This window comes from Budorcas taxicolor, chromosome 1 (assembly GCF_023091745.1).
Source record: "Budorcas taxicolor isolate Tak-1 chromosome 1, Takin1.1, whole genome shotgun sequence".
Taxonomy (NCBI): domain Eukaryota; kingdom Metazoa; phylum Chordata; class Mammalia; order Artiodactyla; family Bovidae; genus Budorcas; species Budorcas taxicolor.
The window spans coordinates 129,511,221-129,531,192 of NC_068910.1; the positions used below are offsets into that span (position 1 = coordinate 129,511,221).

Here is a 19,972-nt window from a genome sequence, read left to right on the forward strand (position 1 = left end):
TCAGCATCAGGGCTCTGTGGGTGTGGTAGGAAGAAAATGGCTCCTCAAAGATGTTTCCCTTCCAATCCCAGGCACCTGTGAATATGTTATGTTACAGGGAAAAAGGAATTTTGCAAGTGTTATTGAGTTTAAAATTGTGAGATGAGATTCCAGATCATCCAGGTGGGCCCAATGTAATCACAAAAGTCCTTACAAGAGGGAGGCAGAAGGGGAGATGTGGCAACAGAAAGAGACTTAAATTTGCTGTGCTGTGGCTCTGAAGGTGAAGGGAAGAGCTGCGAGCTGAAGAACGCGGGAAAAAGCCTGGAAACAGACTCTCCCCCAAGGCCTCTAGAAGCTGTGCAGACCCACTAGCACTTAGATTTCAGCCAAATAAGACCCACGTCAGATCTCTGACCACCAGAACTATCAGATACTAAATATGTATTGCTTAAGGCCCTCAGTTTGTAGGAGTTTGTTATAACAGCAATAGGAAACCAAAATAGTGGGATTAAGCCTCAGGTCTTTAACTGGGTGCACCCAGGCCTTTGGACATTCACCTCATGTGCCTCTCTCACTTCTTGCCACTTTACCCTTGTTTGAATTTGTGCTTCGAAAAGAGCAAAGACTCGTGGTATTCCAAACACCTCTTCTCTCTTACACCTTGTTGCCTCTGTCACAGGGTTTCCTCCTTGGAAGTGCCACCCACTACCCTTCCCCAGTCTGCTCTGTGAACTCTGACTCCTCCTTCAAGAGGCCCAAGCACATCATTTTCTGAGGTGGTGTCACCGAGTTCTCAAGACGGGCTGAGGCACCCCTTCCTTGGCATCGAGTAACATCCTTAAACACTTAACTCAGGTGTTATTAATCATTTCACATCTGCTCCCAACTAGACCTAGACTGAGGCCATGTTTAATTGCATGTTCCCAACAGTTAATACATGGATGGACAGATATGTGAACAAATGAAGGCAGCTCTCCTTTAAAAAGCTCATCTATCTGCTAAGGGTGCTGAGACATTTACAGAAGACTGTAAGGCAGAGTAGAAAGTTGTGAGTAACTTCCTGGAGGAGCAGATGAAACACTCTGTGGGTCTAGAAGATAAAATAATGTCCTATCTCAGGACCCGCCTGCCTCTCAAAAGGTGGAGGGAGGGGACAGGAGTGGTTGGAAGGATGGGTCACTGTTTAAGTCACAAAAGCAGAGACTGGCTCACCGCTGGTGATGACCTCAGCGTTTGGCATAAACACTCAGGCATTTCCTGAGGGCCTGTGGAGAATGCTACTTGGTCCACTTGCCTCTTCAGTCACGTCATCCAGCTTTCTAGCACCACCTATCTGCCCTTGAGGAGCCTGTGCCTCTGCCCTCATAAATCCTGATCTCAGGTGGCCTCGGCCTGCAACGGCTTGGAGCAGAGCTTGGGCTCCCAGCCAGAGATTGAGGCTGGACTGCAGTGGTGAAGCACCAGATCCTAGCCACTAGATCAGCGGTCAGTGACAAGGGCCCTGGCCCTTCAGCTTTGCAGAAAAGAACTTCCACAAAGACAGAAAGTAGTGAAGTAAGTGAAGTATTTATTAAGGGAAAAAGAGTACAGTACATGCGGATAGAGACACAGGCAGACTCAGAGGGAGAGTCCCTGAGTTGCACCCTCATGGCAGTTTGAGTTACTTTTATGGGGTATTTCTTCCAGGCCAATCATTTTGATTTGCGTGGTTCACAGTCTGCATCTGGTATATATCCCATTACAGTCCAGGCTCAAGGCTCAGGAGCAAGGAGGAAGCTTTCCTACTCCCTCCCTCCGCCTCCCACATGGCTCTCCTTGAAGACTTCAAATTTGCTCAGCCGTCCTATGGTCCTGGGAATATCCAGTCTCAGGTCTCACAGGTAGAATCTTCAAGCAAAGGCCACCAAGTCAGAAGTGAAGTGAAGTGAAAGTCACTCAGTCGTGTCCGACTCTTTGTGACTCTGTGGACTACACAGTTCATGGAATTCTCTAGGCCAGAATACTGGAGTGGGTAGCCTTTCCCTTCTCCAGGGGATCTTCCCAACCCAGGGATCGAACCCAGGTCTCCCTCATTGCAGGCGGATTCTTTAGCAGCTGAGCCACAAGGGAAGCCCAAGAATACTGGAGTGGGTAGCCTTTCCCTTCTCCAGTGGATCTTCCCAACCCAGGAATCAAACCGGGGTCTCCTGCATTGCAAGCAGATTCTTTACCAACTGAGCTATCAGGGAAGCCCCCACCAAGTCAGAGGGGAAGATCAATTCAGGGCACAGGAAAATCCTGAAAAACCTCATTACTTTTATATTTTGAGAAACAATTTACGTCCTAAACCTAAAATACGATAGACTATAAAATGTATTTTCTAGTTTCAGACCATGCTCAGTTCAAGAGGAGGAAAAAGCATGAGAGAGAAAGTAGAAAAGATAGAGTAAGAGAAAGGAAGCTCAAGACCGTGAGAAGGACTGAGATAGAGAAGAGAAAGGCCAACACGGTCCATCTGCCCGGCTCTGGTTCACCTGCCCCAATAATTCCATTTCCACTCCCACTTCAACAAATCAAGCGCTTGTTCTTAGTTTAAACCTGGAAGTCCAGTTCCAAGCTGAACTCCATCCTACATTTTTATGTCTGTGTATGAGATTGAAGTGCACCTCTATACCACTGTATTCCTAGGGGTTGAAGATTTAAACACCAAGGAAGATGGAAATCTGTGTCTTAGGCTTAGGATGCAAGAGGAGCAGAGGCGAGTGTGAAGAGAAACCTAAGTAGGGCCTCATTAGAGAGGTTACTGATTCACTCAGTTTTCAGAGAGGTTTTGTTTTAGAACAGGAAGGCTTTTCTCTAATAGTTCCCTGGTGATTACTTCGGCTCTAAATTATCTTGTTCTCTTTCAGAGACTCCTATTAGCTCTAAATCATATTTCTAGATCTGCTCTCCATATTTTCTTATCTAGTCTCTCATTTTTTTCCTGTGTCCTTGTTTTTTGTTTCCTTAAGTTAAGCCACTAATTCATTATTTTGCCGTGCCCTATTGCCTATTCAGTGCTTCTAGTGGGGCTTTTAATTCAACACAACCCTTTTCATCCTTATTTAATATTTCATGATCTAAGATTATGTCCTTTTCATGATGGTTTGCTTTGTCAAAGACAGACAATATTCTTTGAATCTTACTGACAAGACTAATCAGATACCCTCTAAAAGCTTTCTATTTTACTTCAGAGGAAGGCAGCTTCTCTAAATCTTCAGAAATTTGTGGTCCTCTTTTTGTGAACTGCAGAATCTCTTCATAGATTCTTTCCCCCTTACAGTCTTACATGGGGAGAGCTATAGTTTTCTGGTATACTAATACATTCTCCTGGCTTTTCCCTCATTATCACCAGATGGCTGCCATGGCGCCAAGCATCACAAACATTCAAGGTAGGAAGAAGGCAGAAGAGAGGTGATGCTTCAACACCCATAGCTTTTTTAGGAAAGCAAAATCTTTCTCAGAAACCTCCCAGAAAATCTTTAGTGTTCAAAACTGTGTTGCATGGGCACACCTAGCTATAAGGGAGGCTGGCAAAGTAAGTGTTTAGCTCTTTCAGCCTATTGAGTAGAGGTGATCAAGGAAGAAAGGGTTTGGCAATGGATGGATGGGTTACCCATCAACAATGTTGACCTGAGGGCCTAAGGGATAGGCTTTCTAAAAGTCTCCCCACTCTTTTACCCATGTCACAAGGAGGAACAGCCCTGGCTTTTCATAGCCCTTTTCTGCTACATCCCAGACAAATAAGACCCAGGTCTCAATAGGTTCCTTCAGTCTAGTTCTGATAACATTAAGATTCAGCAAAAGTTCCTCCAGTTTCTTGCTCGGAAGCAATGCCCATCCTTGATATTTGGTGCTACTGCTACAGATTTTTCTGTATTTGTTTATTCTCTTGAGTATTTTAATGAGAATTTATGAAAAGGAAGAAGAGCAAAGGGCCTCTGCCTGTTTCACATTATCATGTCTCAAAGTGCATGCTTCCCTTTTATAAATACACTGTAACCCTGCATCAGCCAACACTTCCATTACCGGTTAGCTCCCTCTTGGAGAAGTCATTCATGGACAACTGGAAGCTGCAAAGGGCATCAGGATGGGATCCTGAAGGAGTTGTGGGATGAAGGAGGCCTCAGGAGGAAGATAAAGAGAACCAGAAGGGACACAGGAAAAGTACATAATGCCAAGTTCACTGACGTGGATGAATATGGCTCAGTGGAACCCTGGGGCATAACATGAGTAATTTAACATCACTTTCCTTTCACAGCCTATGGATTCCTTCATCTTTCTCTCTCTGACTCCTTTTCTTTCTCTTTGCCCTCTGGATATTTCTCCTTCTATCTTCCTCCCTTGTTTGATTTTTTTCTTAATCCTCACAATAAGAAACACATTTTTAATTTAGTTTTTATTTTTCCTTACTGTAAAAAGAAAAGGAATGTTCTGTATTTTCCTCTAATCAAATGAAAGAAAAAGCATTTTAAATTGCATAAAGATCCAAATGTGCTTTTCTTGGTGAATGTACAATTGCAAACAGGAAAGAAGGAAAGGTTCCTCATTTCCAAACTAGTACAAGAAATGACATCATCAAGATGAAGGGAGGGTGGCATTAGCTTGGCTCAGTGGTAAAGATGAAGGGAGGACTGGGGCTGCATGAAGTGGCCTGGAGGGTGGGTAGAAAAGCAAGTCAGCGAGGCAGCCCCTCACATGGAAATGGTGCCACTGCTTGGCTACCTTGGTCCATCCTTCTTGCCGACTGGGGAGGGAAGAACAGAGGGAGCCAGCTCACTAGGATCCCACCTTCCCTCTGACTCTCTAATCAAAAGCATCTAAAAACTCTCACTAGGAAACAAAGTAAGCAATCTGTCATGCCCAGTGAAGTCTCTGGAATGATGGGGTGAACTGGTCCTCCAAATTCTCCCTAAAGCATACCTGGGGAATGAAGATGAAGCAGTTGATTGTGGTTGTGCAAACAAAGATACCTCCAGACGTGAGCCCGAAGACCAGGTTGGGCCAGGAGTACAGGTATCTGGTGACCACAAAAAGCAGCCCAGCAGCCAGTACCACGAGGTTGACCCCAACCATGATGGTTAAAGACTGATTTACAGGAGGAGAGCTGACGTGGTCAGTCAGGCCAGCCAGGTAGGCCCCATATAGCAGCAGCAGACCCTGGAGATAGACAGAAGAAGTTCAGAGGTTCAGAGACATGAAATACCAGGCTTGGGGCCAAACAGCAAAAGGATTGGGACCGATTTCCTCAACTGTAAAAAAAGGAATAATAATAACTACCTTAAAGCATTGCTATGAGGAGAACTGACTAAGATAACACGAGGGACTACTCTTGGAGTGCTTAATAGCACCACCACTACCTCTTGGTGCTAAATAAATTTCATTTTCCTCTCCTTCTTTGAGAATTAGTTTATTGGAGGTCAGCAAGTCAACTATCAGACAGGACTCTTCCAGGATGAGGTATAAGACAGGGTGGTACAGGTGGGTAGGAGCCCCACAGAACCAGCTGCCAGGCACTGGGAGGGCAGTGGGTGCACCATGCTGCATCCACTGTGTGGTTCTGCACTGCATGGGGCTGAGAGGCGTGCAGAGGCTGAACTAGCCTCCAGGTCCACTTGTCAAGCATGTGCCATGGCAGGGGCGGCACCAAAGGAAGGGGCTCTTTTTTCTAATTTTCCCAAAGGCACCATCTGCTTGCCAAGCCCTGCACCTGCAAGACTGCATCTGCCCAGAGGGATGCCTTTTTCTGATTTACACAAAGGATCTCTATAGGCTACTAGCAGCTCTGTGCCAGTGGGTGTTTATGGGAGATGGAGAGTGAAAAAAGAAGAGAACAAAGGCTGGCTGGGACCTGGACAGGACCGGGAGACAGGCACAGGCAGCAACAGCCTCATCTATACCCTTCACCCTCTTTGTGACATTCCCTGCCCCGCCCCCAGGAGCCCAGGGCCCTACTCTTTCTTCTTTGTCATGAATGTAAACCTGCTCTCAGATTTCTCATTTGTACTACACAGAAAATGGCTCACAGCTTCTTAAAGTGCTGCTTCTCCTAGAAGGAGCTACATTTAAATAGAAATCAAAGCTTTAATCAATAATATATGACATAAAGATTCAATAATATGTAATATATAGAGTCAATATATAGACTTGTTTGATTAGAAGCAAAGCCCCATGCTAGGGGTAGCTGTAGGGAGGGAAATGGTGTTGCCAAGTGGAAGTCATGGTTCTAGCTTTTGAGAAGTTCAGTGTAGTTGGGAGATTTAAAGCAAGCACACAAATACCCATGTTTTTCTTGTTGTTGTATTATTTTTGTTTTTTTGGCCATGCCATAAGCATGCAGAATCTTACTTCCCTGACTAGGGATTAAATTCATGCCCCCTACATTGGGAGCTCAGAGTCTTAACCACCGGACTGCCAGGGAAGTTCCCAAATAGCCATGTTTTATGATATAGAATGTGAAGATGCCATGGGGGAGGAAGTGGGTGGGGATGATGGGGATTTAGAGGGAGAACTAATAATCAAAGTAAGGTCAGGTATCAACAGGCTACCTGCCAGGGACCCTGAAATCACACAATCTGACCACCTCCATCTGTAGGGATGGCCCTAAGACAACTGCTTGGAGGACTGGCTGTGCCTGCTGTGAAGGAGTCAGCTCAGTAGAGGTGTCATCTGGGTGCCCAAAATGCTCAGTGTCCAAAGGGCTTCCAGCCCAGTCGTGGCCACCCTGAGATAGTCAATGACTAGAGGACACACCAGTCAGCAGGCCAGTAAGGCCTGACTTCTGGATAACTGACACTATCAGGTGGCATTTGGCAGAGTTATATCATTAGCAATTTAATCAAAGATGAGTAAAATTAACTCTACGGTTTTGAAATGTTCAACCTGATTAAAATGTTTTAACTCTATTAAAATTCTTGACAAAAAAAAACTGAGGTATGAATAAAGCATCTATATGTGCAGGACTCGTGTTTGAGTGACTCACATCCGATAATTGTGTCATTCGCTCTCATTGCTAAGGAGTGTGGGGTAGGGGGCAGTTGGCAGGCTCAGGTGGGGGGTTGGGGGACTTAATGTGCAGATTTGTGGTCCTCCACCGAAACTGCTTGTCGACCAGGGAGCCCATGGGGTCCTGGCTTAGTCAGCTTCCTGATACTCAGCACTCTTTCTCCTTTCTTTCTTTGTCCTATAGAAATATATTGCAGTAAAATAAAATGGAAATGGGATTACGTAAAAGGCATTGGAGTAATAAATCAAGTTGAGTCGCAGAGGGAGTTGCTATGGGGGAAGCGCTGAGTTTCTGTGCCAGGGAGGATGTGCTCTTGCACAGGGTCTTGAAGAACGAGAGAGGCACTGTGCTTTCAGAACCGTTAGGGGTTGGGGGGGCAGTGGAAGAATAATAATAAAACATCTACTCATTTATTAAGCTCTTACTATGGGCCAGGAGTGGATGAAAACTCAACATGCACCAACCCTTTCAAAACTCAACCGTTCTGAGATGATGGTACATCATCCTCGTTTTACATATGAGGGAACCAAGGCTCAAAGAGGTTAAATGAGGTTCAGGGTCAGCGAGGTAGGGACTGAGTCAGACTTTGCAGGAATCCCCTCATTAACTCCTGTAATTCCTCTTCATATCCACTTATTGGTAACACAGAGATAGCATCCTAAGGAGATAAGGTTACCGACCTTGCATCCCAAAATGAGAGCAATCCAGACGTCGGAGTACCGGGAAGCACAGAAGTGTGTGCTGGTCAGAGAGCAGGACACGTCTCTCCCTGTCACCTAGGAGGGACACAGGGTCAAGACTGAGGGCACCCACAATTATATAGCCAATCTTTGTACACATTCTGGAACACACATACACAGCCGATCTCTGTACACATTCTAGATTGTGAACTCCTCTACAGCTCCTTTAATATGTAAAAAGTAACTTGCTGCTGCTGCTAAGTCACGTCAGTCGTGTCTGACTCTGTGTGACCACATAGACGGCAGCCCAACAGGCTCCTCTGTCCCTGGGATTCTCCGGGCAAGAACACTGGAGTGGGTTGCCATTTCCTTCTCCAGTGCATGAAAGTGAAAAGTGAAAGTGAAGTCGCTCAGTCGTGTCCGACTCCTAGCAATCCCATGGACTGTAGCCTACCAGGCTCTTCCATCCATGGGATTCTCCAGGCAAGAGTACTGGAGTGGGGTGCCATTGCAAAACGAACTTAGGTGACTCCATTAGAATCTAAATGAGTAACTATGAATTAGAGGAAAAGACAACCAAGTTGGGCTGACATGTGGATGCTTGGGGACAGGAGGGCTCACTCCTCTTATGTGCTTTACTACCACAGTGATTCAAATCAGTGCAGAAAAATTACAAATATTTCACGTCCTGCTCCTGCTATTTGTTAACAGTTGAAACTTCAATATTGAATCTGCATGTCAAGATCCCACTGTATTCCTCAGCCCCTTTGTGAGGCTGGAGACATAATGCTTCCTATTAATTGAACCCTATGTTATGAGCACAGCTGAATTCTTTACCTGTACTGTTTCACTTAATCTTCATCACAGCCCTATGAAATAGGTAGTATTAGTATTATTATCTCCATTTTACTTATGAGGAAATAGAGACTTAGAGAGGTTAAATAACTTTCCCAAGGTCACATGGCTGGTAAGTGGTAGGGCTGGGGTTTGAACCAGGGTTGACTGATTCCAAAGAACACTTCAGAATCCTTTACCTTTCAACAATTGGGTAAGGCAACTCTATAAGTTCTCCTTATTGATAATGTGGAAATGGAGTTAACTGCCAGGCAGATTCCTGTGTGCTGGCATCTCAGCAGATGCCGCACAACACTCGGGGTGGGAGGAGTAGCGGGAGTAGCAGCAGACCCTGCAGACAAGGGGCAGGTGCTCAGGGCAGCCACAGCTCCCGGCTTGCCATCCTCTTGGGGTCATTTATCTTCTTGTCGGGAGGATGTCCACACAGTGAATGATCCTGGGAGAATGACCTCTGTGTACTCACAGAAGCCAGTCCCTCCAGTTCGGGAACTAGATTCTTCAGGGGTTGGGTCTCTCACCGTCATACTGACACTGAGAATCTGGAGACACTGGATGGGATCAGTCAGCACCCAAGTCATGAGCAGGATCACATCAGCTATCACCAGGGCTGCCACCAACCCCAGAAGCTGCAGGTCTTTGATTATCTGCAAAAGAGTTAAGGTCATTCTTAACTTTCCTTTGCTCACTGGCTATACAACATGGAGTCTATATAACACATAGAGTGTTCTATGTGCTCTGAGCTAAAGGCTCCTGGGTTAATCTTCCAAATGGACTTCAAAGCCAGCCATCAAAGATGATACAGACATGAAACGTACTCAGTGATTCTATGTTCATATCATCGTTTTCATTTCTTTGCCCTTTCCATATCCTGACTTTCCCACAAAGGATTCAAGGAATATTATAAAATAAATACACTATTATTTCTAAATATGTTTATATGAGCACATAGAGAGATGTGGAAACTTTCATATAAAACTATGAACAACCATTAACATGGAGGGTCAGATTGAGAGATGATGGTGGTGGAGGAGAGACTACTAGCATTTCCTTCAAACATGTGAATCATTTTATTTAATACAAAGAGACTGTGTTATTTTTGTGGTTAGAAAAATAAAATTTTAAAAATGTATATAGCAATAGGATGAAAAATATTAGGGAAAATAGATAATAAGGAGAATTATGACGAATGCTCTGGTGAGGAGAACACATAGCATTCAAGAACTGGGGCAGAAACGCAATTCTGCATTTTTGACAACCAATGAAAAGAAGGAAGCACAACTAGTTACATGATTCATGGTGTTTATAAAAAAATCGAATCAGTTGCTGAATTAAAATGCTCCAAACTAGTGATAAGGAGAAAAATTTCAAATCAACCAGCAAAAAATGACACAGCATGTATAGAAGAAAAAAATAAGGAAGACATCAGATTTCTCATCAGACACAAGGTCAAGTGAGAAAACAGTGGAAATCTTCAAAAGTACTCAAGAAAAAAAAATTCAACCTAGAATCTTATACTCAGAAAAAGTATCTTTCAAAAACAAAGGTGAAATAAAGAACTTTTTCAGATTAAAGCTGAAAGAATTCAGCATTAGCACACCTGAATGAGAATGTGAGATACTTTGAAGCAAAAGGAAAAAATATCAGATGAATATAGGTATCTATACAAGGAAATCAAGAGCTCGGGAAATGTTAACTTCATAGAAAAATATATGACTGATATTTACTATTTAAATATCCTTAAAATGTAACGGATTATTTAAACAAAAATTAATAACAATTGTATGGGGCTTGTAACATATGTAAAAGTAAAAACAACACAAAGATTGGAAGATGGGGAAATGGAAGCATACCACTGTAAAATACTTATCCTAGAAGTAAATGCCAATTATATAATTATACACAAACTCTTCCAGAAATTGAATTGGAGGGTATACTCTCCAATTTATTCTACAAATACTCTTACCAAAATCAGGTGAAGATTTTATAAGAAAAGAAAGCTACAGAGCAACATATCTTAAGAAATGAATATAAATATTATAAACAGAATTTTATGAAACTGAATCTAACAATGTAAAAGGATAATTCATAATGACCAAGCAGAGCTTGTTTCAGGGATGCAAGATTGGTTTGAGATCCTAAAATTATTTAATATTAATTCACCATATGAGCAAAGGAAAAACCATATGGTTAATAGATACAAAAAACACATTTGACAAAATCTAACATTAATTCTTTATAGAAACTCAATAAAATAGGAATTGAGGAGAACTTCCCCATTAGATAAAGGGCATTACAACAAAACTACAGCTAACATCTAACATAAAGCTAACATTATGATAAAACAAAATTAACATTCGTTTTGACTAAGATGAATGTTTCCCCAATATGATCAAGAACAACTCAAGGCACTTTTATTAAACATTGTACTAGTGTTTCTTGTGCCATCATAGAGATTGGAAAGTAAACGTCTTTTGTATAAGATACGGTCATCTACGCAGAAAATCTGATAGAATCTACACAAAAGCTACTAGAACTAATAAGTAATTTAGCAAGACTGCAGCAGGTAAGATCAGCTTAAAAAATCAATTGTATTAATAGTATATATATTAGCAACAAAAATTGTAAAGTGAAATGAAAAACAGTAACGTATAATATCACAAAAATATAAAATACTTAGAAATAAATTTGACAAAAGATATGAAAGACCTTCACTGAAAGCTGCCAAAAAATTGCTGAAATTAGAAAAGACCTAAATAAATGAAGAAATATATTGTGTTTATGGGTTAAAAGATACAACATTGTTAAGAAGTCAGTTCTCCATAATTTTATCTACAAATTCAGTACAATCTCAATCAAAATCTCTGCTGAAATCTGCAGAAATTGGCAAAGTGATTCAAAAATTTATATGGAAATTCAAAGAACCCAGATTAGCCAAAACAATATTGAGGGAGAACTAATACTCCCTGACTCAAGATTTAATATAATTAGTTTGATAGTTTCAAGTGGACATCAAAGGGACTCAGTCATACCTGTACGTGTATCTGTTCTCCACCAAACTCCCCTCCCATCCAGGCTGCCACATTATGCTTAGGTTTTTAACCAACAGAAATGAAATTAAGATATGTCTGCACAAAGATTCATACACAAATGTTCACAGAAGTTTTATTGTTAATAGCCCCAAACTGGAAACAAATCCAAACACTTACCAATAGGTAAATGGATAAACCAACTGCAGTTATATCTTCACACTGAAAAATTACTCAGCAATAATAAGGAAAGAACCACTGATGCAAGTAACAACATAGATGAATCTCAAAATAATTAGGCCAAGTAGAAGAAAGATAAAAATACACACTGTATAATTCCACTTAAATAAAATTCTGGAAAATTCAAACTAATCTACAGTGACAGAAAGCAGGTCAATGGTTGCCTGGGTACAGGAATAGGGGATATAAGAATTCGACAAGAGAGGAAGATGACAAGGGTGTATGAGGAGACTTGCAGATTATAACCCAAGTTTCATAGTGTACACACGTCAAAATATATCAAATCATACACTTTAAACATATGCGGTTCATTGCATAAATAAAGTTATTTATCACCAGATGTGAAGACCTGACTCACTGGAAAAGACCTTGATGCTGGGAAAGATGGAGGGCAGGAGGAGAAAGTGGTGATAGAGGATGAGATGGTTGGATGGTATCACCATCCAATGGACATGAGTTTAAGCAAACTCCAGGAGACAGTGAAGGACCAGGAAGCCTGGATGCTACAGTCCATGGTGTTGTAAAGTGTCAGATACGACTTAGCAACTGAATAACAACAACAAAGCTATTTTTTAAAAAAGGAATTAGTGTTCTAGAGGCATGGATGAGCTTACTGTCCTTTAGGAAATGTTTCTCATATGTATGGTTATTCACAGCAGAGTTTTTGATAAATATTCACCACAAAAGATTTGCTAAAAGAAAATCTTGTCAGTCCGGAGAAGTAAACTCCAACTGAGTAATATGTTGGATCTGGACAGGATCGATATAGACTAAGGGTTTGATGATCAGACTTTGAGGTTTGGGCAGCTCCATCAGGAAACATGATAAAATGAGGGAATGTGGTTAGGATGACACCTGATTTCAGGGACACATAGGTAATCTGGCTGCTGCATAGCTGCTAGGGTTGATATGTTCTTCTTTGCTCATTGTTTCGGGCCCATCCTTCTTAGTATAGAGCATGGCCTTCTTGTATGGAAAAGAACTGGGCTCCAAAGATGGGAATAATTATAGCTTCTCTGTAATTGCTATGCCTCTGCCCACTTTTCAGCTCACACCTGTGCCAAGCAATAGCCCCCCTGGGCATTTTGCTCTCCTTCAGGCTGGTGCCAGATAAGGGCCAGCTCACACATCCCCCAGAGTAGTACCCAGGCCTGGGATGCATATGAAGCAGAACTTTTGTTTAAAGACCTGTCTCCCAGTGGCACTGACAAACAGCTTTCCAGCCTTGGAATTTATGAGGCCACATGGCTCCAAGGTTTGAAGTAAGGGGCAGGAACTTCAGATCATCATAAAAGAGCCAGACCCAGTAATTTGGTACAAGTTTCTCTAGCTTTTAATCAATAATGGAGCTACTGTCTGTGATCAAGCAATGTGTTCTTGCTATCTACTTACCACTCTCTTGTCCGGAACCCTCTGGGTAAACACCTTGTAGAGTCGCCAGCTCTTCCCAAGAATGGGGCCAAATACCAGGGAGGTTCCAATGCACAACATGGAGAGTCTTATCTACAGATGGAAAGGGACAGAAGAAAGAGGCATAAGAGAAACCTTTGTGGTTCTCCATACATTCTGATCTGCAAAGCTTCAGTCCACAGAAGACCTGGGGCAGAAAGTGGACCTCACTGACTCAGGGTTCCAGGGTTTGCCTAAAGAGCCCACATCAAGGATAAAGGTACCAGCACCCACAGGAGCAGATGATTTTAAAAATTATCAAAACTTGCATTATATTCAAAATAAAATTGAAGATTCACCTACCTGAATGAGAGTTTCCATTGAACTTCCCACTAAAGCACCTTGATTGTGAATCCCAAAGAGGTAAGCACTACTGTAAGTCAGACAACTGCCCAATAAGGTCACAATGTTCAGATTGGGACTGGACATCTTCACAATCCTATGGGAAACCACGAAAAAAGACACCTAACAGTCATGACATTTGTCCTGGGAGTGTACAAAGCTTCCCTGCCAGCAAAATCTCCAATGTAGTCTCGGAGTAAAAGGTCATAGAGAAGACTACATTACAACCCTGTGAAAAATTGTTATGATTTATTTAAATTTATTTTCAGAAAGAAGTACATTCTGGCATTTCTTGCTTATATAACTCCAAGTCTTAAAAGAAGGCCAACTTCCCCCAAACAGGTGGTATCACAGAAGAGTTAGAATTTTTCCCTAAAGTTTATGGTTGCTAAGAGACTGCTCTATGCAGCCTAGTGAATAAATAACCAGCAGGTAGATATCTAAGGAGATACAGTTGGGAACCTTTAAAAGTGAGCTGTAAAGTAAACTATTAGAAAAAAACAGACAAAGATACCACAAAAAAGAGAAAATTATAAGCCAATATCACTGATAAACATAGGTGCAAAAATCCTTAATAAAATACTAGCAAATCAAATCCAACAACACATTAAAAGGATCATACACCATGATCAAGTGGGACTTATTCAAGGGGTGCGAGGATTTTTCAATATCTGCAAATCCATACACATTAACAAACTGAAGAATAAAAATCATATGATCATCTTAATAGCTGCAGAAGAAGCTTTTGACAAAATTCAACATTCATTTATGATAAAAACACTCCAAAAAGTGGGCATTAAGGGAACCTACCTCAACAAAATAAAGGTCATATATGACAAACCCACAGCTAACATTATACTCAGTGGTGAAAAGCTGAAAGCATTTTCTCTAAAATTAGACAAGGATGGCCACTCTTACTCTTTTTATTCAACAATGCTTTGGCAGTCCTAGCCACAGCAATCAGAGAAGAAAAGAAATAAAATGAATCCAAGCTGGAAAAGAAGTAAAACTGTCACTATTTGTACATAACATTATACTCTACACAGAAAATCCTAAAGATGCTACCAGAAAACTACTAGAGCTCATCAATGAATCTGGTAAAGTTACAGGATACAAAATTAATACAAAATTAATTAATACATTTCTTTTTTTTAAAATCTGTATTTACTTATTTTTGTCTGTGCTGGGTTTTTGTTGCTTTGCATGGGTTTTCTCTAGTTGCAGTGAGTAGGGGTTACTCTTAGTTGCCATGCTTGGGCTTCTCATTATGGTGGCTTCTCTTGTTGCAGAGCACAGGCTCAAAGGAAGCAAGAATATACAACAGAAAAAACACAGTCTCTTCAAAGTGTGGTACTGGGAAAATTGGACAGCTACATGTAAAAGGATGAAATTAGAACATTCTATAACACCATATACAATATTAAACTCAAAATGGATTAAAGACCTAAATGTAAAACCAGATACCATAAAACTCCTAGAGGAAAACAGTCAGAATACTCTGATATAAACTGCAGCAGTATCTTTTGGGATTCATCTTCTAGAGTGATGAAAAGAAAAAGAAAAATAAACCAACTGGATCTAATTAAACTAAAAAGATTTTTTACAACAAAGAAAACCATAAACAAAACAAAAAAGACAATACAGAATGGGAGAAAATATTTGCAAATGGTATAACTGACAAGAGATTAATCTCCAAAATATACAACAGTTCACAAAGCTCAATAACAAAAAAAAAAACCCACTCAGAAAATGGGCAGAAGACCTAAATAGACATTTTTTCCAGAGAAGACATAGAGATGATTGAAAGGCACATGAAAAGATGCTCAACACTGCTAATTATTAGAGCGATGCAAATCAAAACTACAATGAATTATCACCTCACACTAATCAGAGTGGCCATCATCAAAAAGTCTACAAATAATAAATTCTGGACAGGAAATGGAGAAAAAGGAACCCTCCTACACCACTGATGGGAATGTAAACTGGTGCAGAAATATGGAGAATAGTGTGGAAGCTCCTTAAAGAACAGAAAAATAGAATTGTCATATGAGCCAGCAATCCACCTCCTGGGCATATACCTGAAGAAAACCATACTTTGAAAAGATATATGCATCCTAATGCTCACTGCAGCACTACTTATAATACCCAAGACATGGAAACAACCTAAATGTCCACTGATAGCTGAATCGATAAAGAAAATGTGGTATGTATATACAATGGCATATTAATCAGTCATAAAAAAGAATGAAATAATGCCATTTGCAGCAACATGGCTCGACCTAAGTTATCTCATTAAGTCAAATAAACCAGACAGAGAAAGACAAATATCAGAAGATATCACTTATAGGTGGAATCTAATTAAAAATGATGCAAATTCACTTAGATATAAAGCAGAAATAGACCCATAGAAATATAAAACAATTTTATGGTTACTAAAAGGGAAAGGAGGGAGGGATAAATTAGGAGTTTATGATTAATATATATGCAGTCAGTACAGTTCAGTCGCTCAGTCGTGTCCGACTCTTTGCGACCCCATGAATCACAGCACGCCAGGCCTCCCTGTCCATCACCAACTCCCAGAGTTCACTCAGACTCACGTCCATCAAGTCAGTGATGCCATCCAGCCATCTCATCCTCTGTCGTCCCCTTCTCCTCCTGCCCCCAGTCCCTCCCAGCATCAGAGTCTTTTCCAATGAGTCAACTCTTCGCATGAGGTGGCCAAAGTACTGGAGTTTCAGCTTTAGCATCATTGCTTCCAAAGAAATCCCAGGGCTGATCTCCTTCAGAATGGACTTGTTGGATCTCCTTGCAGTCCAAGGGACTCTCAAGAGTCTTCTCCAACACCACACTTCAAAAGCATCAATTCTTTGGCGCTCAGCCTTCTTCACAGTCCAACTCTCATATCCATACATGACCACAGGAAAAACCATAGCCTTGACTAAACGGACCTTAGTCGGCAAAGTAACGTTTCTGCTTTTGAATATGCTATCTAGGTTGGTCATAACTTTTCTTCCAAGGAGTAAGCATCTTTTAATTTCATGGCTGCAGTCACCATCTGCAGTGATTTTGGAGCCCCCCAAAATAAAGTCTGACACTGTTTCCACTGTTTCCCCATCTATTTCCCATGAAGTGATGGGACCAGATGCCATGATCTTTGTTTTCTGAATGTTGAGTTTTCAGCCAACTTTTTCACTCTCCTCTTTCACTTTCATCAAGAGGCTTTTTAGTTCTTCTTAAATATATGCCATAAGGGTGGTGTGATCTGCATATCTGAGGTTATTGATGTTTCTCCTGGCAATCTTGATTCCAGCTTGTGTTTCTTCCAGTCCAGCGTTTCTCATGATGTACTCTGCATATAAGTTAAATAAGCAGGGTGACAATATACAGCCTTGACGTACTCCTTTTCCTATTTGGAACCAGTCTGTTGTTCCATGACCAGTTCTAACTGTTGCTTCCTGACCTGCATATAGGTTTCTCAAGAGGCAGGTCAGGTGGTCTGGTATTCCCATCTCTTTTAGAATTTTCCACAGTTTATTGTGATCCACACAGTCAAAGGCTTTGGCATAGTCAATAAAGCAGAAATCGATGTTTTTCTGGAACTCTCTTGCTTTTTCCATGATCCAGCGGATGTTGGCAATTTGATCTCTGGTTCCTCTTCCTTTTCTAAAACCAGCTTGAACATCAGGAAGTTCATGGTTCATGTATTGCTGAAGCCTGACTCGGAGAATTTTGAGCATTACTTTATTAGCGTGTGAGATGAGTGCAATTGTGCGGTAGTTTGAGCATTCTTTGGCATTGCCTTTCTTTGGGATTGGAATGAAACTGACATTTTCCAGGCCTGTGGCCACTGCTGAGTTTTCCAAATTTGCTGGCACTTTCACAGCATCATCTTTCAGGATTTGAAAGAGCTCAACTGGAATGCCATCACCTCCACTAGCTTTGTTCGTAGTGATGCTTTCTAAGGCCCACTTGACTTCACATTCCAGGATGTCTGGCTCTCGATGAGTGATCACACCATTGTGATTATCTGGGTCGTGAAGAGCTTTTTTTGTACAGTTCTTCTGTGTATTCTTGCCACCTCGTCTTAATATCTTCTGCTTCTGTTAGGTCCATACCATTTCTGTCCTTTATTGAGCCCATCTTTGCATGAAATATTCCCTTGGTATCTCTAATTTTCTTGAAGAGATCTCTAGTCTTTCCCATTCTGTTCTTTTCCTCTATTTCTTTGCATTGATCGCTGAAGAAGGCTTTCTTATCTCTTCTTGCTATTCTTTGGAACTCTGCATTCAGATGCTTATATCTTTCCTTTTCTCCTTTGCTTTTCACCTCTCTTCTTTTCACAGCTATTTGTAAGGCCTCCAGAGACAGCCATTTTGCTTTTTTGTATTTCTTTCCATGGGGATGGTCTTGATCCCTGTCTCCTGTACAATGTCACGAACCTCATTCCATAGTTCATCAGGCACTCTATCTATCAGATTTAGGCCCTTAAATCTATTTCTCACTTCCACTGTATAATCATAAGGGTTTGATTTAGGTCATACCTGAATGGTCTAGTGGTTTTCCCTACTTTCTTCAATTTAAGTCTGAATTTGGTAATAAGGAGTTCATGATCTGAGCCACAGTCAGCTCCTGGTCTTGTTTTTGCTGACTGTATAGAGCTTCTCCATCTTTGGCTGCAAAGAATATAATCAATCTGATTTTGGTGTTGACCATCTGGTTATGTCCATGTGTAGAGTCTTCTCTTGTGTTGTTGGAAGAGGGTGTTTGCTATGACCAGTGCATTATCTTGGCAAAACTCTATTAGTCTTTGCCCTGCTTCATTCCACATTCCAAGGCCAAATTTGCCTGTTACTCCAGGTGTTTCTTGACTTCCTACTTTTGCATTCCAGTCCCCTATAATGAAAAGGACATCTTTTTTGGGTGCTAGTTCTAAAAGGTCTTGTAGGTCTTCATAGAACTGTTCAATTTCAGCTTCTTCAGCGTTACTGGTTGGGGCATAGACTTGGATTACCGTGATATTGAATGGTTTGCCTTGGAAACGAACAGAGATCATTCTGTCGTTTTTGAGATTGCATCCAAGTACTGCATTTCGGACTCTTTTGTTGACCATGATGGCTACTCCATTTCTTCTGAGGGATTCCTGCCTGCAGTAGTAGATATAATGGTCATCTGAGTTAAGTTCATCCATTCCAGTCCATTTTAGTTCGCTGATTCCTAGAATGTCAATGTTCACTCTTGCCATCTCTTGTTTGACCACTTCCAATTTGCCTTGATTCATGGACCTGACATTCCAGGTTCCTATGCAATATTGCTCTTTACAGCATCAGATCTTGCTTCTATCACCAGTCACATCCACAGCTGGGTATTGTTTTTGCTTTGGCTCCATCCCTTCATTCTTTCTGGAGTTATTTCTCCACTGACCTACAGTAGCATATTGGGCACCTACTGACCTGGGGAGTTCCTCTTTCAGTATCCTACCATTTTGCCTTTTCATACTGTTCATGGCATTCTCAAGGCAATACTGAAGTGGTTTGCCATTCCCTTCTCCAGTAGACCACATTCTGTCAGACCTCTCCACCATGACCACCATAAAATGGGCTTCCCAGGTGGCTCAGTGTTAAGAATTTGCCTGCAGTGAAGGAGACGCAGGAGACATGGGATCGATCCCTGGATCAGGATGATCCCCTGGAGGAGGGCATGGAAACCCACTCCAGCATTTCTGTCTAGAGAATCCCATGGACAGAGGAGCTTAGCAGGCTACAGTCCATAGGATCGCAAAGACCTGGACAGGACTGAAGTCATTTGAGCACACATGCACATGCATATATAAAATAAATAACCAAAAGGACCTACTGTATACCATAGAGAACTACACTCAGTATTTTACAGTAACCTATAAGGGAAAAGAATCTGAGAACAAATATGTGTAATACATATGTATGTGTATATATGTGTGTATGTGTGTGTGTGTGTGTATGTGTGTATATAGATAGATAGATAGATAGATAGATAGATAGATATGTATTTCAGTTCAGTTCAGTTCAGTTCAGTTGCTCAGTCGTGTCCGCCTCTTTGCAACCGTATGAATCACAGCATGCCAGGCCTCCCTGTCCATCACCAACTGCCGGGGTCTACCCAAACCCATGTCCATTGAGTCGGTGATGCCATCCAACCATCTCATCCTCTGTCGTCCCCTTCTCCTCCTGCCCTCAATCTTTCCCAGCATCAGGGTCTTTTCAAATGAGTCAGCTCTTCGCATCAGGTGGCCAAAGTATTGGAGTTTCAGCTTCAACATCAGTCCTTCCAATGAACATCCAGGACTGATCTCCTTTAGGATGGACTGGTTGGATCTCCTTGGAGTCCAAGGGACTCTC

General features: G+C 41.5%; 1 protein-coding gene across 1 annotated transcript in view; it reads right to left on the minus strand.

The window, feature by feature from the left end:
- GPR156 (G protein-coupled receptor 156) overlaps positions 1–19,972 on the minus strand; it is an 81,962-nt gene that overhangs the window by 14,348 nt on the left and 47,642 nt on the right. Inside the window, exons 3-7 of the mRNA XM_052647427.1 lie at positions 13,560–13,695; positions 13,200–13,310; positions 9,060–9,185; positions 7,687–7,782; positions 4,924–5,160 (exon numbers count right to left, since the gene is read on the minus strand). Coding sequence (XP_052503387.1) covers positions 4,924–5,160; positions 7,687–7,782; positions 9,060–9,185; positions 13,200–13,310; positions 13,560–13,695 — 706 coding nt within the window. The remainder of the gene's footprint in view (positions 1–4,923; positions 5,161–7,686; positions 7,783–9,059; positions 9,186–13,199; positions 13,311–13,559; positions 13,696–19,972) is intronic.